The 23,252-nt window shown below is 48.4% G+C and overlaps 1 protein-coding gene across 11 annotated transcripts in view; it reads left to right on the top strand.

The window, feature by feature from the left end:
• Window positions 1-2,991: 2,991 nt before the first annotated feature.
• The window catches only part of LOC135250436 (R3H domain-containing protein 1-like), a 46,493-nt gene continuing 26,232 nt past the window's right edge, over window positions 2,992-23,252 (top strand). For 6 of the 11 annotated variants that reach the window (XM_064326706.1, XM_064326705.1, XM_064326702.1 and 3 more), the window contains exons 1-3: window positions 3,065-3,219; window positions 18,570-18,778; window positions 20,611-20,751. In XM_064326706.1, coding sequence (XP_064182776.1) covers window positions 18,644-18,778; window positions 20,611-20,751 — 276 coding nt within the window. In that variant the 5' untranslated portion in view covers window positions 3,065-3,219; window positions 18,570-18,643. Of the gene's footprint in view, window positions 3,220-13,447; window positions 13,666-18,569; window positions 18,779-20,610; window positions 20,752-23,252 lie in introns of those variants that run through there. The other 5 variants (XM_064326699.1, XM_064326704.1, XM_064326701.1 and 2 more) reach the window with 5 other exon arrangements.

The following is a 23,252-nucleotide window of genomic DNA, read 5'->3' as shown; positions in this document are numbered from 1 at the left end:
TCCAGGAGTTTACTCGACGTAGCTATGTTACCACCAAAGGTACATCTGGAGGGATAAGTCCATGTGACCAGTGCTGGCTTTAAACATGCAATTGGGCTCCTAAGGACTGACAGTGCATTCGCTGCTCCCCTGTTTGTTACTGACAGCGCAGGATCTCCAGTGTCCTGGATGTATCCCGGTGTGACTACCTGCTGTCTTTCCCGATCCACCAATCCCGCTTCCCCAGCCAATCAGATGACCCTGTCCACACAGAGCAGCACTTCCTGTGCCCTTATAGGGGTCATCTTCGTCCATCACTGCCTTCTCTGACATTTCCCTTCTCTCACCCTTCCAAGGTTTAATTTAGTAAGGGGGTGTTCATTAAGTCATATCTTCTCATACTGCCTCAACTCCAAATGACTGTGGAGATCTGTTATCTGTTACCCTTACCCAAGAGACACTCCCGCCAAGATTGAGAAAAGTTTTCTGGGAACTAAATCTGTGGTATATGCAGACTTCAGATATGTGGGCGAGGCAATCAACAAGACTTTAATAACAAACAGACATAAGCTGCCCATTATGATAGAATCCCACACACCTGGCATCATATTTTCCAGGTGCTACCAGTCCAGGGTGAGTAATGACCACCTACCTACCTTCTGTCTCTGGAAGGTGCAAATTCAATGGCTTCTCTGGAAAGGCCATAGTCCTCAGAACAGTTTCTGTCTGCTCTGGCTATAATTGTCATCCCCCTTGCTTTCATTACCAATTTTCCTGTGGCCTTCAAAGAGATTCTAATTAATTTCCTCTTTTTCATTCACAATGATGGAGTCGTGCGGAAGACACAAACAAAAAGTTTTGTGCGAAGAAGGCTAAAACCCAGCGCTGACACATGGCAAAGCGAGATGAGCAGACAACTCATCCTGATGGAAGTTGCCACCATGGTTTATTCTGGCAGCTCCCAACTTCTCGCTGTCACTTAACAAGGACACTTAATAAACTCAGACACAAGCAGACTAGCCCCTCACTGGAGCGCAAAATTATCACCGCGTTAAAGCTGACAGAGATGGCAAGGGCTGTGAATGCCTGCACTTTCTCGGATGAGGGGCCTCGAGCGAAATATAGATATGTTTAGCTTTTTCTGACAATTTATTCAGAGGGGAGGTTGCCCTGACTTACTCTAAGTGTTAGCCTTATTAAGAAGGAATGGGTATGTAGAAGCTCGACATCAGCATTTGCATGTAACTCTAAGATGACATATCCGAGTAAAGGTAACTATAGGATATGGTCAGGCAACCTTGATTAGTTGTTGTGAAGATGCCTCACCTGAACTATTCTAAATGAACTATATACAGTATGTATGCTTGTGTTTAAAGATGGCTGTAAGTTAACATTGTCCTACTTAAAAACTGCTCTGTATTATTGCTAAATTGGCAAGTAATTGCTAAAATGATTAAAAACATACTAATTACTGTTTAATTAAGCCCAAATGAAAACTGGGCTTATTGCACAGCACAGCTGGCCACCTGACTGTTCCTCCTATCTGTAGCCACATATTTCAAACTCACTTCTTTCTTCCTTCTCCCCGTCCCCTGTTCCCCGGCCCCCCTTCCTGGGTGGGATAAACTACACGTAAGCCACACCGTCAGAACAGGATCTTCCGACTGAGCCTATACACACCTGTTTCAATTTCGCATTGGCTCAACTGTCATTTGTGTAACACAGATGTTACTAAAACATACAATATCACTCATCTTAAATGAATCTGGGTATGCTAATGATTCACTGACCTCAGAGAGTTGATAGCTGCTGTATGGGTATTAGTATGACACATTACTCTTATCATCATTAATTATTTGGAACCATGTAACTTTAATGACATGGTGTTTTTCCATTCATAGATTCCATAGGTAGATGTTTTATAGGTACTACATTCAAAAATAGTGTTGAAGTCATGCAAAACCTGGCTAGGGACAATGTTTTTCTTTTAAATATATGACTCCAATTTAACACTAGGGTTCAACTCAATGCCTATTTTTCAGCTTTACAGCTATTTTGGCTTTATCAGTATTATTTTTGTTCTTGTTTCATGTCACATTAGCCTTACAAGTTACTATGAACTCGTTTTTGTCAATTAAATACATATATGATAATAATTAATAACAACCATCATATTTTTCAGATTACATCAGTGAATTGGTTTTACTGGTCTAGATTGAATGTTAAATGCAGAATAGCCAACTACATGCAACAGATGATGCATATATAATTAATTATATCCTAATTATTTCAAACTGTGTTGAGTCTATAGCCTGCATGACCGGTGACAGGTGGCACAGTGGTAGGACTGCGCTTATAACCGAAGTCGTAGGTTCGAATCGTAAGGACACTGCGTTGTACCTTGAGCAATACTTACCTGCATTGCTTCAGTAATATCAGCTGTTAAATGGTCAATGTAAAGTGCTAAGTAAGTGTGTAAGTCGCTCTGGATAGAGCGTCTGCTAAATGCCTGTAATGTAATGAATGTAATGACCAGAGGAGAGTTATAAAAGCTGTTGTCAGTTCCACAACAGGACTCGGAGCTTGGTCCACCTGGATGGTGTGTGTTTTCGTTTGTTCGTGTATTTCATTAAAAAAGGCTTGGCACTAATCCTGTGTTTGTTTATAATTATTTCTCAGAATTACGTGGGATACACACAACTGACAACAATGCACGTAGGTCTAATACACGTCCGCATAAATATAACGATTTTTTATTTTCTTTAGGGAACAAATTGTTTGTAATTGGATCTACAACATAACAATTATTTACTTACACATTTCATGCCATAGTTTAATTCAAACTTTAAAAATAAATTTAATTGTGTGCATGTATACAAGCATTGAGCACAGGAGCACACCCGCACATACACGCCCCGCGTGTTCCTCAGGGCTTTTTAAGTTTTTTAAATCCTCACTATTCACAGCTCAAGTCCCTCCTTTCAATGTGGGTGGATGTTATTTAAATGAACAGGTGTTTGGAATGGTGCAGAGCTTCACGGTGGTTACTGTGATTGGAGAAGAAAGCTGTCAAACATAGTGTTTCACGTTGCCTTACCTCCCCGCCCTCAACCCTTGTCGGTCCCGGATTCACCGCCTACTCTCGGCAAGGTATATGTTGCTGACTGAAATAAGCTATATAAATATTTACAGGCAGATTTTTTTTTTTAATTTAAGAACACTGACACCCCTAGGCACCTGGTAAGGATATATTTTTGTTTTATTTGTTATGGTTCATAAGATATTAGTTATTTCTTAAGATGTATTAGTCATGTATGTGCACAGCTGTACTATAATCAGCAGGTTCAATGCATTTGGCCACCAAGGCCTAGCTAACTGTCTATCATCGCTATAACGAGCCAGCTAGTACCAGCGTTAAATATGCTTTACATTAGTCGGGTTTTTAAGTTGATTTAGTTTTCAATGCGAAACATGCCACGATTTTGTTGCTAAAACTGTTTGGCTGACCATTTTACCACATACATAGAACTGCAGCTTGCTAGCTATCTAGCTAAGGCTAGCATTGTTGATAAGAGAATATAATGAGGTTTGTTATGGTAAAATTGGATAGCTAGCAATCGCTAACGCTAACAAACTCACATGTGAAGGCCGGCCATACTCTCGCTTGGTGCTGTTATTGTGTGGACTTGGTATGATACATACATAGCCGGTTGTTGATTGTTTATTAATATGACAGCCCTTTCATATTCTCTGTGGCAGTATTGCTTGCACTGATGTGATACCAGCTAGTGTTATCTTTTGTAGAATTCGCCGCAACGCATAGCAAGTGTTAGGGAGCCCACGGCTCCGGATGACTGGGCCCAGCTGACATAGAGTAGCCGGCCAGTTAGCTGAGTGGTTAACGCCGGTAGTTGGTTGGCTAGCTAGTGCTAAGTACTAGTTTGCTTATGCTAAAAACTTATGAGAAAGATTCTGAGTAAATATTATTTCCGGAAGCCCGTTTCTAATACAGGCTTTTCGAAGACTTTGCAACGGCAAATCTGTTAAATATGTATATGTGGGCACATGGTTACCCTTAGCCCTGTCAACATTATTATCTTGAGCGTCAATTCTTTACTTGCTGCTTTTTATCTTGGCTAGTTAGCGAGGAGCTAACACCAAAGTTGCAGCTAAACTTGATATGGTTTAACGTATTGTTGATCTTTGTGCAACACAATTTTTATTGATGCATACACCCTGTTTATGACTTGTTGTTAAGGGTGTATATGTCTAGTGAAATGAGAATAAGGTTCACTTGATGACTTGACGTTAGCTAGTGCAGTAGGTCTAAGCTGTAGCAAATGTAGCTAATGACTGAATCAACATGGTAACGTTGCTTCTTTTCAAAAGGTCCACTTTTGCTTCTGGACTTGCAGTAGCCTAATGCCTGCTTTATTTTCTTGAAGCCTTTCCTATAATTCTGAAACAAGTCGAAATTTGAAAAGAAAATCTGGCCCAAGAGACAATGCTCATTTAAGTGGATTTGCTTTCAGGTTTTAAGATTCTCCATTCTGGTTTCTTAAAGGTCTCTTGGAGAATTGGTACCCAAACATGGAGATGTTGATCTCTGTGTAAAACTGCAGCGAGAAGTCTAAATATAGCAAGCTGTGTCAAACTAGTGATTTTGTACAGTCTTGTTTTCTACAACTCTGTCCGATGGTTTTAGGCAAATGTTCCTCCATGATAATATACTGAATACTTGCATGCTGCATTTTCCACGATGGCAGGTGTAGTCAGGTAGAATCTCACTGCAGTAATGGCTGTTGATCTGTTTGTGTAGGGGAAGATGATGGAGATGGTAACGTTTCTGTATTCTTAACTAATATAGTCTGACACTTGGGTTTCAGGCTTCACCCAGAATAATGTTTGAGTTGATGGATGGCATTATTGAATTCTGTCCCAATCCCAAACAGCATGCGCTGGTTTTCATTCCAGCAAAAATCACAATTCCTCAAATATATTACGCTGTCATTTCATAATTTTAAACAATATCTAGCCTACCATTTTTATGAGAACAAAACACATTAGAAGTGGATAATGGTCAGATAAATAATGAATGTCCAATACGAAGTTAAACGCTAACTGATCGAGTGGATGGAGTTTTCTGACTCCTTTCAGGGTATGTCATGTCCTTATGGCAGTTCATCTAAAAAGATGATAGCCTTTATTATTTTTTGATCGACGAACAGTTTGAAGGTGTGTACATCTAATGCTGACACCAAACACCTGTTCAGCCACACAGACCGTTACAGTTTGCCAGAGCAACATTCCAAAAATTGTTTGAAGACAAAAACATGAAATCACACATGCGTATTTACAGTTATTTAATTTTTTTTATAAGAGATTGGATTGGACCAATCTGGAAATACTGTACTCAGAGGGGCCCATGTTTGCAAGCCCTGGATTAAAGAGTGGGCGTCATGGCTGATATTCTTGATTAAAAGAGAGGTTATGGTGCTTTGGCACACAGTTACCCTATACTTTTGGATAACAGTCTTATAAATATGGGAGTTATCATCTGTATATTTGTCTTCCTGCCAGAGAGTCAAAGCACACAGGCTGTGGAATGTACACTTTGCCTCATTTTTGATTCTGTCTGCACAGTTATTTTGAGTTAATACAAGCTTCATTGAATGTCACACGCATTGCCTCTCTGGTTCTGTTCTCTGACTTGGGGCTGTAAATAGCTTGGACTTGTTCAAGCCACCAGTTAACTGAAGGATCTTTCAAAGCCTACACTTTTCACCACCATTGTTCAAACAGGTATTGGTACCTCTCTGATAAATCTGGACGGATGAATGAGAAGGCACGGGTCCCATATTTATTTATTTATTTAAAATATTTTTGTTTTGCTTTCGCAGAAAAGAGAAAAGGAGGGAAGAACTACTGCACAACGTTCTGCCAGCAGATAGTCTCTAATTTTGTACAGCATGACATTCCACCGCCAGATATGTCCTGTAATGTACACTTTGGGTGCATCAGGCTGTTTAATCGCATTACTGATAGTCTCTCCACTCCAATGTTTGCCAATAGTCTCATTTGCTTGGCCTGTGTCTATCAAGGGAATATTAATTGGGCACAAGGTTGTGTAGGTTGTAGGTTGTGCAGTGGGGGGGTTCTCACACACGTGCGATTGTAATGTTGTGAATGGCATCTCCATCGCCCCATGGGACACTCCCCTGAGAATACGGGCCGGACTGGTTTTGCTAGCACAGCATTTCCCTCTTTCTCTGAGATCTGTGCAGTAACGTATTGAACGCCAGACTGCAAACAATGGTAGCACCTGGATGCGAGGTGAAGGTGCTAATAGCAGCCACATTGTTGGTCCTGGAATATTTGTTAAAAAAATAAGTAATCTGTCCTCAGGGAATGAGCTAAGTGGCGCTCCTCCAGGAGGTGATTTTTTAATTTTTTAAATGGTTCTTTTTTTCATCATCTGACTTGCCGTGCTTTTCTGTGATTTTCTGTAACAGATCTGCTAGTCCCTATGAAAATAAATCCTTTAGAGGACCTTGATGTGCCTGCAGCCTTTTTATCTTGTGCTATACAGGTGAAGGAAACAGCATTTGCATTTAGCAAGGAGAAGACCCAGTATCTGAGATACGTAGAGGGCTCTGAAGAGGTACACTGCATGAGTGTACAGATTTACACCTTCACTGCATTAGTGTACAGGTGCACTCCTTCACTGCATGAGTGTACAGATGCACACCTTCACTGCATGAGTGTACAGATGCACACCTTCACTGCATGAGTGTACAGATGCACACCTTCACTGCATGAGTGTACAGACGCACACCTTCACTACATTAGGGTACAGACGCACACCTTCACTACATTAGTGTACAGATGCACACCTTCACTGCATTAGTGTACAGATGCACACCTTCACTGCATTAGTGTACAGATGCACACCTTCACTGCATTAGTGTACAGATGCACACCTTCCCTGCATTAGTGTATGGATGCACACCTTTTCAAAGATTTTTAAGATATACTTTATTGAAACCTGTGGGGTAATTTGTCCTCTGCATTTGACCCATCCTTAGTTACCTAGGAGCAGTGGGCAGCTGCCTCTCTTGTGCTGCGCCCGGGGACCAACTCCAGTTCTGAGGCAAGTGCCTTGGTCAAGGGCACCTGCAGGAGCGCACCTAACATGCATGTCTTTGAGTGTGGGCGGAAACCAGAGTACCCAGAGTAAACACGGGGAGAACATGCAAACTCCGCACAGAAAGGCCCCAAGCCGGGATTCAAATCCACAACCTTCTTGCTGTGAGGCGACAGTGCTAACCACTATGCCACCATGCCCGCCTTCACTGCATTAGTGTAGAGGTGCACACCTTCACTGCATTAGTGTACAGGAGTACTCCTTTACTGCATTAGTGTACAGGTGCACACCTTCACTGCTTTAGTGTACAGGAGCACACCTTCACTGCATTAATGTACAGGAGCACACCTTCACTGCATTAGTGTACAGGTGCACACAGTCACTGTTGTCATCAATGGGATGAACAGGCCTGAATGAGGTCTTTGGCTTGATTGGTTGCTGCTCACGTGTAGTTGTAGGACATGCACTCTTTCAAGTCGTTTTTCCAGCTTTAATCTAAAAGGAATCCGTGATGGTTCTTTGAGTGCTTGCCTTCGCGGTAGCAAGTGCCTCATCTCCCCCTCTTCGCCTCTTCCGTTGTTCTTTACCTTCCTCCACTCTTGCTGGCTCTTAAAGGTCAGCCTTCCTGCTTTTCAGCCCCCCCCCCTTTTCACGCAGTGCACTTTCTTCCTGTACATCCTCTTGCCCCTTTCTCTCCCGCGAAATATTAGTCTGGCTCTTGTCTGACACGGAAGCTGGATTTATGCACGGCGGTAACGACGGGTGATGACGGACAGGCAGCGTTCCCGCTCACGGACGCGCGGCATCAGCTGCGTCGCTCGCGAAGTCCGTTTATAACGATGTCACGGATCAACCGCAGAAGCGCGGCAAAGGAGCGGATTTCCCTACGCCCGGCCCTCGGCTTCCCTTCTCAGCATCGCGTGAGCTCTGGTTTCTGCAGACCGCTCGGAGTTGTGGAAGTGGGATCGGTAACGATGTTGACGGCAAGACTGGAAGCTCACTAGTCTCTCTAAATGTAGCGTGGGGGTGGAGGTTCGCCTTCGCAAAAGGTCAACAATTCATAACTTGCCCCATCTCTTAAACTCTTGGTCAATACATTGGCGTAGCCGAGTTTCATCGATGGCCATGCATTTGTGTTGGAGCCCCGGGGCATGATCTCAAAATCGAACTGTAATGAGGGGAGGAACGTGAGGAATGCTGATTAACCCGCCCTCTTCAGCGCTGGGATGCCTGTCGCCTTGCTCTCTAAGGCTGGGCTGCTGAACTCCAGTCTGGTATGTGCGGCATCCTTTCCATCTGCCGCAATTAAGACCTTGGGAACGAGGTGTGTGGATTCTTTAGCCAATCAGCGACCTGAATGAATCGCTGGTTCTGATGCAGGCCGAAAGCCAGTAGACACTGCGGCCTGCCAGGACCGGAGTTTGACACCTGCGCCATAAGGGTTCTCCAGAGGTCTACTGGCAAGGCCACGAGTCCACCATGTTTCTCTAAAGTGAGGTAGAGGACAACATACAGGAAGTAGGTCATCTAATTACGAGCCGTTCCGACAGACCCCCCTTTCCTTCTCCCTCCGGTGCTCCATCTGAGTCCGTTTTTACCGCGCGGAGAGGGGAGAGCTCGCTCTCCCGTCTTTGCGGTTTTCCACAGCTACGCTGGTGGAGCTGACGGCCTACGGCTGATGGCTTTCTTCATCGTCGCCGTGGAGCTTTCCCCATGCGTTTGCAGTCGCGTGCCTTTTATCCGTCATCTCAGAAACCCAATATCATTTCTCTGCGTGGATTTGAATATTGGAAGCCATCAAAAGAGGGGAGCGCACTTCTCCCCCGCAGGATATGAAATTGTTTGTCAAATATTATTGCCCTTTATAAGCACAGACCTCGCACTCTTCGTATCTGCTCGGAAAGGTCAGCCACCGGGGGAATTCCGCGGGGCTGAATTGTATTACTTTCAGTTTATGAAGGGAGAGTGATATGCGGCGTGCGGGCCATGCTTAATACGGTGTGCCGCGCGTGCTGAATACATGTATGGTTTTAATAACGGCGAGTAGTGGCCTGTCGCCGTGTATATTAAAAAAAAAAAGGTGCGTTTGTTTATCGAGTCTGGGACACCTCCTCGGCCACATATTCATTTTACGGGTTCCGTCGCACCGGCTCATGAAGGAAAAAAAAAAAGCAGTTGCTAAGAAACGAGTTTCCTGTAACGAGCCCAGGGGGAAAGACGAGCTCCTGTCAGAGTTCTTTCATTAAGAGCGCTGCCGCTCGAGTCAATTCGGGTCATTCGGCGGCAGCGGCGGGCCCCCACCGATCCGTGGCGGGACGGGAAACGCGCTCCTCGCGGTCATTAGTTCGGATCGGCGAAACCGACGCAGGGGTCGCCGGCTCGGTGTCAAAGGTCGCCAGGGGTGACCGACTGCTATTCCTGTTTCCTATCGCCTCAGGGATCCCGTGGAACATCAGTGCGACCGCAAATTGTTTTTTTCTTTCTGAGCGGCCAATTATTCATGTGTGAATGGATCAACTGGCCATTGAATTGGCTCCGTCTCGGTCCCTGATGAGGTCATTTAAGGTGTCCCTTTTTTGATTGATGGCCAAACCCGGCCTGATGCCTGAATCCAGATGGACTCCGGAGATGGGCTCGTGAGCGTGCACCTCTAGGTACCGTTTGTGAGCTTCGCCCCCCTGGCACCAGCACACGAGCGCGTGTGTTTGGGTGAAGAGACGTCGTCTCAGCCCCGCGTGGCGGGTTCGGACCCGGGGTTCCGTCTGCGCCCCTGGATCCCGGCGGGCGGTGTAATGAGGACGCGGGGACGCCGTCGAGGACACGGCGGCCCTTTCATGTCCCGCTCGACAGAACCGCGGCGGTAAATTCTCCTCCCCCCTCCACCTCCCTCAAGGGGCCTCATTAGAATTGGGATTAGGTGCGCTGTTATTTATTTATTTCGGGGAAGCCGCATATCATTGGCGGGGAGCTGGGTAAAGAGGGGAAGAGGGGAGGGGTGGGGCTGTAAATAAATGCGTTTGTCACTTTTGAGAGAGCAAATTGCATCGCGAGGCTTAATTAGGAAGCGACGGCATTCCGCTTCCTTTATTATGCAAATGAGCGGGCCGAGCGTGAGCGTTTTTTTTTTTTTCCCTCCTCCACTGAAACGTTGGGCCAGGTGTTGTTTTTCCGGCAAGAGAAGCGACTGGCGTGGTTGTGAAATAACTGACTGACTGCGATTTTTATTTATTTTTTTCCATTATTATAATTTTTTTGACAGGTGGCTTGTGACGAGCGAGTTGCAGCATCGTTCGCAGCCCGGCGGTTGGGTTGATATTAATGTCGGCGTACCTATCGGATTTGTTCCGGTAAGACGAGAAATAAAAATAAGAGAGCTGCGTAGACGGGCCGAGGTCTAAGCGACGGCTGTGCATCGTAGCCGAAAAGAGCGAGTCTCTGATGATCGTCGTCCGGGCTTCCTGGTGTCGTTCCTAAGGGGGTTTCCCTTGTTCATCCGTGAGCCCCGAGCGCGCATCCAGTCCTGCCCCTTAATGCCTGGGGTTACTGAGCCCTACAGCCTTTTACCAGTGCTGTGAGTGCCAGCCTAGCTAAGACTGTGTAGCTTATCCCGTGGTTCCACCTGACACATGACCAATCACGTGACCGGGGAAAGGGGAAGATGTGGTGCCCCAGTCGTGTGCCACGGTAGGCAAAGCGTATGCGGGTTTTCATTTCAACCAATCACGTCACGTGCTGATTTCTGTAACTAGTTGCCTCCTCTCCAATTGAAGGTGTATGAATTAGTGAAATCACCAGGCGTAGCGATTGGTTGGATTTAAATCCTGCTTACTCTCGGCCCTCCGTGGCACACGATTGGGCGCCACTGGTACACAGGGTTCTACAGTGCTCCCGTTTTAGGAGACCTGACTCCTGAAAATTGATGATGTGTTCCTAAATAATTTTTCCGGTTAGCACGCAGCTAATTGGGATGCATTAGTCTGCTCCGACATTTTTCAACTCGGAAGCGCTCGTGCTCCTTGAAAGAGATATCCGCGTAGAGCCCTGGCATAACTTTGGACTGATTCTGTCACAGGTGCCCGAACGCTTGTTCAAACGCTGCCACATTGCGCAGCGTCGAAGATTACCATATGCGCGCGCAAACAGTCATAAGATGCCGGCGTCTAATGTTAGAATACATTATTGTGCAGCTGGCGTTCCGATTTGCGAAACCGGGAGGCTTATTATCATTATATGTAATTGTCACAGCAGATCAAAATTGGCTCGGAATGGCATACATTATAAAGGCATTCTTCCCCCCCTGACTCTTGATTAAGCGCGGTCTTTCGATGGCGTAGTGTCTCGTCATTAATTATTTTGATGTATGGCTCCGCAACGCGGTCGGCCTGCCCACCAGAGCGCCCGTAATTAGCCACGCAGCTACGCCAGCCCTGATTTATGGTCCATTTACGGTCATAATTTGCGAAGACCGAATCGTCTGTGACAAAGCGCGCCTTCTAATTGAATAACAAAGGAAATCATTTTCTCTCGAGAGAGAGTGTCGAGGGTGATTGGATGCCATGTTTTGTCCCAGAATCCCTCCGGCTTTGATCAGTAAGGTATCGGGGAACTGTTTTGGTCCACCTTGAAACAAACAAGGTTTTTCAGGTTGTTGACAGCTTGCGTGGTTGAGGAATTTTGATCAGTGTCTTTTTTTTCCCCCACACGTACTGAATGAATACTTCTATTTGATTCTGTCTTGATCGGTTTCCTACCAAAATGCTTCAATTTCGGTTCGTCTTTGTGGTTAAATGCACCCCATTGGATTCCCAACAGATGTTGGCCATAACAGGCTTTATGGTTTAAAGCTGTTTTAAATTAAATGGCAGCGTTTGCCGCTGTTCTCAAGTCTGCGTATGACCGCCGATTGACTAGCCAGTATGATTCTCCCATCCACCCGCCGTGTTCTAAAGCTTGGATCAAGCTCCCGGGAATAAAAAAATACACATAATTAATGTATATAAATCACTTCCATAATCACTCTGGTACACATAGCTTTGAGCAAGTCCAGCTTATTGCAGTAACAGTAATGCAGTTGGGAAAGTCATTGCCGTTATGGCGGTGGGAGAAACCCAAGTGAATCTGTGGGGTTGCAAACGCAACGAGCCGATTGGATGTCGGAATTCCGCCGCTTGCGGTGCTGACCCAGAATCTGGGGGTCACCAGGCAGTGGCCAGCCCGGTGACGGGGCCAATTCGACAACGCGGGCAGGCGGGCGGCCTTCGTTTTGATGGATTCGCAGCGCTGAAAAACCCCAGCGAGGTTTTTAAACGCCCTCCACAGGCTTTCGGGAGCGGGCTGAAGATCCAGACGCTCTCAAACGGGGGCAGCCGGAGCTGCAGCCCCATATTCAAATCATTGCAGCAGAAGGGGAGGGTGTCTGCCCCGCTAATTTCAGCCCTTTAAGGAGCCGTCATTAAATATTAACGCCCGGAGAAATGCGGGGGGGGGGGGGAATTTAATCTAAAATGCAATACTTCCACAGCTAACGCTAATGCAACAGTAACATCGCTGGATCGGACTGGGATAACAAACGTTCCTCGGGTTCCTTTATTTTATTATTTATTAATTTTTTTTTTTACTTCCTGCAGACATGCATAAAACTTTCTCATCAATCCCCCATTGCAGCTGTTCGCGTGGAGCTCATTGCGGCCGACTGCTGGGGCTGATTTCATTGGCACGCAGTGGAATGATCCTAAACGCAGTAAAAATGGGCTTCCCGGTCGGGTTCTGAACATGATGACAGAAAAGATGTTTTAAATACTTTTTTTTTTTTTTTTTTTTTAGCGCTCGTGTATAGAAAGCCTCTGCAGACCCGTGTGGTAGAATGCTGTGCGTCTGTTAGACCTTGTGAGATGGCAGGAGCGCAGCGTGAGCAGGTGTTACAGGGTCTGTCTTGTTCGTGGAGCGTTGCCGGTGGGGATGTGCGGTGCAGAACTGTCTGGTGAATAGCTGGTCTATCAGCATGTCAGTCTCCTCGTCAGCGCGCCCCTCGGCTTCACCGTCGCCGTGGTTCCGAGCCTTCTCTGCGCGTGCGGCCCCCTGCCGGTGTGCTGGGGGTGGGGGGTGGGGGCCGCGGGGGGGTCAGCCCCCTCCTCCCGCTCCCCTCTCCGAATCGCCCCGCGCGCACGGGCGGGCCGCTAGAACGCTAATGAAGAGCTCAACTTAGCCGGCGCTGCGCCTGGTGCGAGCGCTCCGATTGGCCGAGCCCGCGCGTGACGTCGCGCAGCCCAGCTGTTGATTTGCCGTTGTCTCCGAGGCTGGGCCGAGCGCCTTTTGACGATGGGCACCGGCAGGTAGAGCTCAGAAGTGTGTGTGCGCGCCACAGAGGAAGAGAGAGAGAGAGAAAGAGAAAGAGAGAGAGAGAAACGGGGAGAGAGAGAGAGAGAGAGAGGCTGCTTCAGGGAGCTGGCAGCTTGCAGCGACGTTCGTGGCCAGCGCTGCCGCCGGTACTATGGAAACTAATCCCCTGACCAATGGAGATAATGAAGGCAGCCATGAGGCAGGTATTGTATGTCGTCCCCTCGCTCGTCTCACTGGTGTGTGTGTGTGTGTGTGTGTGTGTGTGAACGCACACTTGTGTATGCCCGTTTTTGCGTGCGTGTGTTTGTTTTACGGTGGTGTGGGAAATTTGGTGGAATTTGAATGGAATTCTGTCAGCGTGTGAGAAGCAGTCCTGTTGTGTTGCGTCGCGCTGGTCTGAGAGAGCGTGTCCTTGCCTCCTCCTGGCCTTTCCCCCCGTACGACCGCGCTAGCGAGTGTGTGTCCGCGATCTGCGCCTCTCGCACACAAAGTGTGTTTTTGCCAGGGGATGACACACCGCCTCGCTGAAGCCTACTGGCACCGCGGTGGTAAATAAGGGGATGGGAAACACACGGTCCTTTTGAAAGGGGTTTTCACATGTCAGGGTGTTGTTTTCATAGCCGAGCTTCCTCTCCCTTCCCTTCATAAACATCGTTATGTTTTTTTGTTTTGCCTTTGGGAGGAAACCGAACGCACGGGGAGAGAAGAAAGTGCTGTTCTCTCCTCCCTGCGGAGAGGGTAAGGAGATCTGCATGCAGCCGGTACCGCCGCGCGCTCGAACCCGCGCCGTTCAGTCGCCCCCGAAAAAAAAAAAAGAGAGAGCCTTTTCTGTCATGCCGGGGAGACCGAGGCTCCTTATTTTTTTTTTTACACGCGGTCTAAAAACACCTGGATGCGCCATCCCGGCCCCGCCCTCGCACCTGCGGCCGGTCCTGCTGTCCGCTCCTCGCCGTTAAGATGGGGAGCACGGATCCCCGGCCGAGAGCCGGGCTCCGGAAAGGCTCGCCGTCGCAGGGCGAGCCTCGCGTTCCCCGTTCCGCTCTCTAATTAGCCGTGGGAAGCCATAACGAAGCTGGCAGTGTTTTAGCTGTTTGTTTGTTTGTTTATTTATTTATTTCTTGTCCCCATCCTCCTCTGTCAGCAGTTTTATGTGGGTTATCCAGGTGTTTCAGTTGTGATTTTACAGCAGTTTTTTCTCTCTCCCCTGGCTTTCTGCTGACATGCTGCTTTTAATAAATATATATATATATATATATTTTTTTTCAGTCCCAACCTGGCTGGAGCCGAGCGCGTGGCGCTAGGCTCAGTTCGCTAATAGTCCGGGCGTAATTGCTCCAATTCTTTTCTCTGGGCTCACCTCGGGAGGCCATTAGCCAATCATTCTGATGCTAAGTGCGCTTTGCAGGCTAATCTGCGGCGCGTCGCCCCCGCCCGCGCTCTGGCGCTAATGTTTCCTTGATGCGTTCATGCGCTTCTCGAAAACCAGGGCAATCGAGTCCCTAAAAAGTGGGGCAAGGTTAAACCGGGAGTGACTGCTTTCTTCCTAAAGCGCTGTCGTACTGTAGGTAGCACCGTGTCTCTCTCAACAGAGCACTGATCTACTATGCGTATCCTGCCAAATCATACGGCAGTGTTCACATTGGTAATAATAATCATGCTTTTGAGATTCCTTTGATAATTGTTCGTCCCCAGATGTTGCTCATGTGGGTTATATTAACATTGGAGGCCGAGTGGGCTTAAGCAAAAGAGCTTTTTGTCCTCGATTTGCATGCAAATGTATGTCTGCAGCATATGTGCATGTATATATGTTAATGATTTCATGGTAGTATAGGACATCACTGGTTATGTGTTGTACAAATAATAATAAAACTTGCAAATTACTGAGATGTTATCTATATTATATTCTGTCTTGTGCGTCCTTTGTTAATCTGTTTTAATTGCAGTGTGGTTGTTCCACCAGAGGTGAAAATGTCTATTAGTAATGCTAGTTATCAGGCATAGCGAATGCGTATTAGTTTGATTTAACAGCTCAGTACGTAGGCGACACTTCTTCTCCTGCTTCTGGAGGTTGACCCATTCCTTTGTATCATTCATCGGTGCCCTCATTTAGTGTTCATTGCGATAAAGTGATTTCGCGGGCGCAAAATAGCTTCATTTTCTATCCCCCGTAATTCCCTCTTTCTCTTTCATAAACTAATGTCAGGGGTCAAAGGCGCAGTATTATTGGAACTTACTGAGGCACTGAAGCCGTGGCTGAACAAAAAGGAGGAGAACGAGCGAATTAATCGTTTCCTTTTATTCCGTCGCTTTCCCGTCTACAGAGCGTCTGGAAGTTCGCACAAATAAACCGTCGGGCTGGAGTGCTCCAGACAGCTGACCCGGCGCGCTCTTTATAAGAGCGGCTAAAGCAGTTAGCCTCCCGCGGCAAGTCTCGCTCGCGGTCACCGGCGGCGCCGAGCTAAACGCCTCGGATCCTTCCGCGATTTGCATTCCGCTCCGAAGCCAGTCGGCTGTCAATCACCCGCAGACGCAATTACCTCTGAACTAACAATGTTTGGCCAAGTGCACATGGGGGTTATATTAATAATGAACTTCTTTATACTCCGTTAATATTGTTTGGGGTTTCTTTTCTCCCGTCCTATCTGATACGCAGATTAGAAAGATAATTAATGGAGGTTTTTTTTTCTCTATTGGAAGAAAAATGTGATCTGATGGAAATTTAATTAATGCCTAATTTTTTTCTTGCTTCTTGAGGACAAGGGAGGCTTTTTTGTCGGATGTTAATTGGAATGATTCTACATGGATGTTTTTTTGTGTTTGTTTTTCTTCACAAAAACATTTTTTGTCTTTTTTTCTTCCCCACAGTGAGAGAACCAATTAATTATACCACCTTCACTGTATGAAACTGCAGGATATATTCTGTAGATCTTGTTCACTGATGCCCTCTGCTTCCTCCTGTGTGGTAACTCGAGTTGATTAAATTGGTGAACACCGCGGAACAAATGGAAGGAGTATTAAACGCCCCCGGCTACCTATCCAGACATAATCTTCAGCTGAGTATCTATTTGTGTTTTATTTGGAACAAATTTGTTTTCTGCGCAGCGGCGCCAGCCACGCGCCTGCGTCTCTAAATTGCCCTGGAACACGGAGGCGTCTGCCAAATTGGCAAATAATTACAGTGTCAAACCCGGGCAGGTGCTCCTGTCTCCCTGGTTAAATCATGCAACCAGAGCGTAGGGAAGGGGGGTTGGGGGGTTGGGGGGGGGGGTGAGGAGGGGGGGTGTCTCAGCTCTTCATTTCCAGACGCCAGGTAGAGCAAAACGGCTTATTTATCCCGGTTGCCACGACGTCTCCGCGACGCTTTTTTTTTTTTTTTTTGCTGACGAGCGGAGAGCGGATCGCGGAACGCGGGTGCGAGTCTGGGAGGACAATGTGCACAATGCAGCCCCCCCCAGCATCACCATATTCTCAGCTTGCAGAAATGTTAAAGCGTCTTGGCGTAGACGGCGCGTCGCTAATTTGCGAAAGCTGCCGGCGGTACCGCGCTTAGCCGCAGGAGAGCGGACGCGCTCGACGTCTCGTTTCCAGACCCGCCCGGCGGGGCGGCGGCCAATTAACAGCCGTCTGCGCCGCGGCAGACGCGGCTCGCCGCTCCCCGCTCCCGGTGCGTCGAGCCGAGCCGAGCCGACGACACGAGCCCCGCGGCCGGGGCCCGGTTTGTAATCGTGGCGCTCGCCCGGGGCCGCTGGGCGCACATCACCCGCTGGCGTAGCTGCGGCTCGGGGGCCTGAGGGAGATCAGCCCTTTAATGGCTGCAGGCTTGGCTGGTTAACCTCTCCTCAGTGATGCGCTTTCCTCACCCGGCTCGGGCTAAGCTCTGTCTCTCAGACTCTGGGACGCAGCGCGGGCGCTACGCTAGCAGCGGCCAGCCGACCGCTCATCGGCGAAAACGGACACCCTGCCGTTGCCCGAGCCCTGGCTTCGTTCTCCTCGTACGCCGGCGCGGTTTGCTGCTCGTGTGCCTGTTCCTCGTTTCAGCAGGACCTTTACTCGTTAGGCAGCTGTGACAGGTTGTCATGGTAATTACTCACGGTGTAATTCACCGTCCCACTGAGGTTGTTTCAGTGCCTCTGTAACACAAGCGCATTTAGCGGCAATTAAGGAACTGAACCGAATTAGTGCGCGTGTGACTTGACGTACTGACGCTCGTGCGTGGATGCTCGTGCCGAGCGTGCTCAGAAGAGCTGTGTATGTTCAGCCCGTGCCCGCGTAGGGCAGAAACGCATCCTAGCGACTGCGTTTGGCGAATTGAGCTCCGCTAAACCCATTCTTTAAAAGCGCCGATTTTCCCTCCTGAAGTGTAGTGGCCAGTCTCTTGCAGGTAATGTCCTGTACCGCTGCCCTGCTGGCTGTCTGTGTAAGAGTGGAATTGCGGTTATCGGCAGCCTGTTTATATAATGGCATATTTAGAGCCATTGTCATTAGTTAAATGTGTGGGAGAAGTTGTAGGTTGCAGAAGCTGTAGGTTGTGCAAAGTGGCTAACTAGATAAGCCTGCCAGGCTCAATCCCAGACTGTAGCTGAGTAGCTTCTGGGTGAGACGGTGCGTGTGAAACAGCGACGCTAGCTATGTAGCTCCGCTCTGATAAACCTTGCTGCATTAAATTTGTGCCAGTTTTTTCATTTTTGGACATGAGACCACTGTAACACACACACACTAAGTCCAACGTTGACCGATGGCAAAGCCTCTAACTTGGTTTCTCTTCTGAATCCCTACATTCACTTCTGACAATTGTTGTGAGGTTGAAATTGCTGTCCACCAGTCCTGTCCAGAATAGCATTTTGTGTTTGTGTGATTGTTTGCGCTGTGAAAGAAAGACTCGGTGTGTGAGTATTAATACGACAGACGCGCGCACAAAAGCCTGCCAGGAGGCCCAGGTTAACCTCTCGGCTGTAAACAGTAGGGGTTGAAATCATGTGACTGTCACACCTGCTTCCATCACGTTTTCAAACGGTACAAATATAACTGACCATGTGACACCGGGACCCTCTCTGACCCCTCCTCTCCCCCCCATCCCCCACCCCCACCTGTCTCTGCTCTGCCGCAGGTCTCTGAGAGACATGATTGGCTCCTCGGAGGGCTGCGGTCTTCTGACCTGGACCCTGCGCTGCTGACGGGGACATGGGAGTCTTCCTCCGAGCGTCCTGCAGGCTCACCGCAAGCAACGACCCGGCCGACCGCACCCAAGGGGACCCAGGGCTCGCCCTCCCGGCCAGCCGGACCCAGGTCCGGGCCCAGCACCGCAAAGCACTGTGGGTAAAAAAACAAAAAAAAACCAAAGAAAATCCAGGCTCTTAAGAGTACGATCGTCGGTGCCGGGGGGCTCTGTGCCATTTCATTTCAGTGCATTCAAATTCAGTTCGTTCACTTAAATGTTAATGGTGCCTTTGAAGTATTTTCCAGTGCATGAGATGAATTTTGGGTCACTTCTGGAACTGACTGAATTTGCTTGGAATTTATGCCGGTGACTGTATCTCTGCTACATTCAGGCATCCTCTCCTAGTAGGCGCCATGCACAGCACAGTTTAACAGGCAGCAGAGCGTGGAAGAGAGAGCGGTAATCTAATCGGGCACCTAATGTAGCCACGGCGCCACTTAGCCCTTTGAAGAGTAGGTTTTTTTTTTTTTCCCAAAAAGTTTTATGTCTGTGTTCTAGAACTCCTGTAGTAGTGATTGTTACATCAGAAATAGAACGTTCAGTCATATAACATTCTAATTACAAATGTGTGATCTTACACAATAAAGGGTTAAAGATGTTAAGGATTAAAGATGGCCTTCATCTAAGTCCCATCTGCGTGATTATAACTCTGTGAAGCCCAAGGGATTGGTCAGACTGTGGAACGGAAAAAGCTGAACACCGGCTGCTGCAGAGACAGGTTCTGCCAGCTTTAACTCTGGGATCCCTGTACATTAGCCCCTCACACTGAGCAGAACGGTGGCGTCCGACTCTGGCTGCTGGGCTGTTTTAAACTTCTTTCCTCCCCATTGATTAGCAGGGTACATTTACATCGGGTGCTATCCTCTGTACACAGTGATATGTGTGTTTGGGTTTTTTGGCACAAATCTTAAGATGCGATGTATCGTTTACCAATTTGGGTCAATTGAGGCCATTTGACACTTGAGCTGAGGTTAGAGCGATAGCCAATATATCAGGAATTCTGGCTCCCCCCCCCCCACCTACCCCCCACCGCCCCCACCTCCCCCACACGATTTTCCCAGGACTTTAGTTTGACACCCCTGCTTCAAATCAGGCACCCTTCCCTCCCCACCCCAGGCACTGAGGAGGTCAGTCAAGGTGAAAAGAAAAGGGACGTGTCCGTCTGCCCCCCCCCCCCCACCCCCCGCTCGCAGCCTCTCGCGCTACGCTAGCGCGCTAATGAGCCGCATCCGACGCACCCTTATCTCATTATTTATTTTCATTTGTTTGCTCACCAGACGCACTTCACCCTGAGTGACTCGCGCTGCCTCACAGGCGAGATGGAGAGCGCGGATACCGCGAGAGCCTCGTGAGAAAGGGGCGCAGGAGCAGAATATCGAGCGATGGAAGCGGGCAGCAACAAACCGCCAAACCGAGAGGCTGCGCCCGTCGGTACAAACCCACGGCGCTCGCTACGCTTAGCGCACACGGTGCTTACGAACGATAGCGAAAGCAGCGCAGTCTTATCGCAGCGTACCACGCGTGTAGCCTAACGCTAACCCCGGGGAGCAGCCGTGCTATCATTTACAACATCGTCCGTTTTTGTGTGTTTTTGTTTCGAGAGGGGATTCTGGGAGGATTGAATTTTCACAGCAGGCGCTGTAAGCAAAGGGAAGGTTGGGGTTTAAAACTGATACATAACCTCCGGTAGACAGTCCGCGTGAAACCCCTGGAATCCGTTTGGCCCCGCTATCGCGTTGCGTACGATAGCGTCCAAAATATGTGATTGCATAAACATTCCTGTTTCCAGCCTTCCAGGTTCAGCCGTGCTGGTGACGCTTAGCCTGCGGGATACGAACAGGCTTTTAATCTCCATCTCGGTCGCAGGGCTTTCTGTAGACGCGCCGGGTAGCGTTCGCTAACGAGGGCGTCTGGTGCTGTCTCTGTGAAGGATACGACTGACGCAATGAGAGGCCTGGAGGCGGAGGGGACCCGCGCCGCCCCGGCGGACGTCCCGACCGAGGCCGAGAGCCGCGAACGGAGCGAGCCCGACCCGGACGAGGGCCACCGCGACGGCGGGAAAGAGCCGCAGGTAAGAGCGGCGACGGGCGGCAAAGCCCGCCCCCAAGCCCTGTCTGTCACTCGACCGAGCCAGTGAAATCGTCTCCTGAAGGCTGCCATGGTGACGGGCGGACCTGCGTCGTGCTTGCTTGTGTTTGCATGTGTTTGTTCACAGTAGAGATGGGCAGGGAGGGTTAACCTTGGAAGGCGGTGCTCTAAGCAGGTAAGACTATGTTTTATTGCATTCCAGTACAGTTCAGGTACAGTGGCCTACAGGGTATTCCTGGCACCAACAACCACTGGCCATCAGGTAACTGGAAATGATAAAACTGTTCGCAATTACTGAAGCCCTTAAAGGGATATGTCTCTTTGGTATAACACAAGTAATTTTGTGCAGCTTACCACATTGCATTTGCATAGTGTGTATGCTAGTAACATCAGCCGTCCCTGTTGACCAATAATGACACTGCCTTTCCTCCTGGTTGTCCAGCTCCCAATTCACTCCCATTCATTTTCGGGTCCTCACTGAAATTAATAGTTTTGAAGCACAAAATAACTCTGGAGGATAATTGATTGATAAAAGAGACTAATAGCATGAAACATTCTCTGCTTTTTCAGCTGATAAGCTATTTTTTGGATTAGGTTAAATAAACCAAAATTGGCTACTGTGTTGAAAGGCAGCAATTGATTTATTTTGTGCACACGCCAGTGTGAAAATGCAATCATGCTCAAGGATACATTTAAATAACAACAACCTTTTCTGGATTTTCCTTTGTCTTTTAAAAGACAATAAAACATCAAAAATACATCATATATTCAAAAAAACATTGAAAATACGCCAGGTAGTCCAAAAAACAAAACGGAGACCGTTTGATGTTCGTGCTTTATTTTATCGATCTTTTATCCTTTGTAGTAGGCTTTAAAACTGTTCATTTTGGCGAGGTCTTGAAAACGAATGGGAGTAAATTGGGAGCCAGACAACCGGGACAAATGGCAATGCCCTTAATGGTCAACAGGGACAGCTGATGTTGCTAGTGTTCACACTATGCAAACCCAATGGGGTAAGCTCCACAAAATTTCTTGTTAGACCAAAGTGAAATATCCCTTTAACGCTGCTCAGTCGGACACCTGTGTGTGGGAAAGGGCCCATAAAGGTCGGGGTGCGTCTCTAATGGACGTGGCTGGAGCAGGGCCTTGTGTGGTGCGGAATAACATTTCCTGAGATTGTCTGGGAGGCCACTGAGTCGTGGTGGTGCCGCGGGGTTCTGAACCATGTCTGTGGAGATTGAGGGGAAAATTGCTTTTCTTCTGGCCCTGAGAAAAGGTGACTGTCAGGGTAATAAAAGAGGATGAGTGGAGCAGGAACCCGGCCAAACAGAGGAGCACAGATTATCTGGAGCTCAAATCCCAGTTTATCCACAGACTTCCCCCCCTGTGCCACCATGGGAGGGTGTGCGCCTGCCTGCCTGAGATTGTGTGTGTGTGTGTGTGTGTGTGTGTGCATGTGTGCGTGTATCTGTCTTCCTGAACGTGTGCGCGCGTCTGCCTTCCTGAGAGTGTGTGTGTCAGTGTATGTGTGTGTGTGTGTGCGTGTGTGTGCGTGTGTGGGTGTGCGAGATTATACGTGTGTGTGTGCAAGCATGCGCTTACGCATGCACAGGTGTGCACGTATGCATGCGAGCATTAGCATTGGGGCGTGTCTGTGTGTTAGAGACGACAGCTGGTAGGACAGGCACTGACCAGAGGCTGCTACTTCCAACTAAGTCTCAGTCCTTTTGAGTCTGTCAGTCTGAGTCTTGCGCAATCTTGAGCCACTCGGTCTCAGTCATCCTGTTTCTGGATCGATCAGTCAGTCAGTCAGTCAGTCAGTCAGTCATTCAGTTTGAGCCATTTGGTGTCTGAGTCAGTCTGTCATGTTGTAAAACTAGTTGAGCGTGAAACTTGCGGCGGAACGGTAAAACGGGCTGTCGAGGCGTTTAAACCGTGGCACACCGGCGGGATCAAAAACCACAGACACACTTCACACGCAGGAGTGGCAAATTAAAGCCGGGCGTTCCTATGCCGCGTTTGCGTGCGCTGGAAGTTTCAGCTTCTCTGATGAAGTTTCAGGACGGGCTCTGGCGCCGGCAGCGTCAACATCACACGGCGCAGGAGAGGAGCCGGGGCGGATGCGCCAGAGAGAGCCGGATCAATGCCGTCTGTCTCACCGCTATTGCTTTCCGCTCCTTCCTCCTTCCCGTCTGATCGTCGGCGTCTGCGGAGAAGTCAGACGCGGTGCGAAGGGCGGCTCCCAGGCAAGCCCCCGTCTGGCCGCTTCCCCCGTCCCTCTAATCTTCATTAAAACAAACGCCAGCGTCGGGAAAACGCCGATGTTCGGCTGTACGTTTCGCCGCCGGGAAGAAAGCTCTTGTTGTTGCGCCTATTTAAAAGAAAGCTATTTTAAATTTGCGTTTGCATTTTGTAAATGATGCGATCGGAGGCAAGCCGGCTTTTTATCGGATCGTATTAAGTCAGACAGTATTACGGCGCTGG

Source organism: Anguilla rostrata, chromosome 3, assembly GCF_018555375.3.
Source record: "Anguilla rostrata isolate EN2019 chromosome 3, ASM1855537v3, whole genome shotgun sequence".
Lineage (NCBI taxonomy): Eukaryota > Metazoa > Chordata > Actinopteri > Anguilliformes > Anguillidae > Anguilla > Anguilla rostrata.
This window is presented reverse-complemented; position numbering and strand designations above follow the sequence as displayed.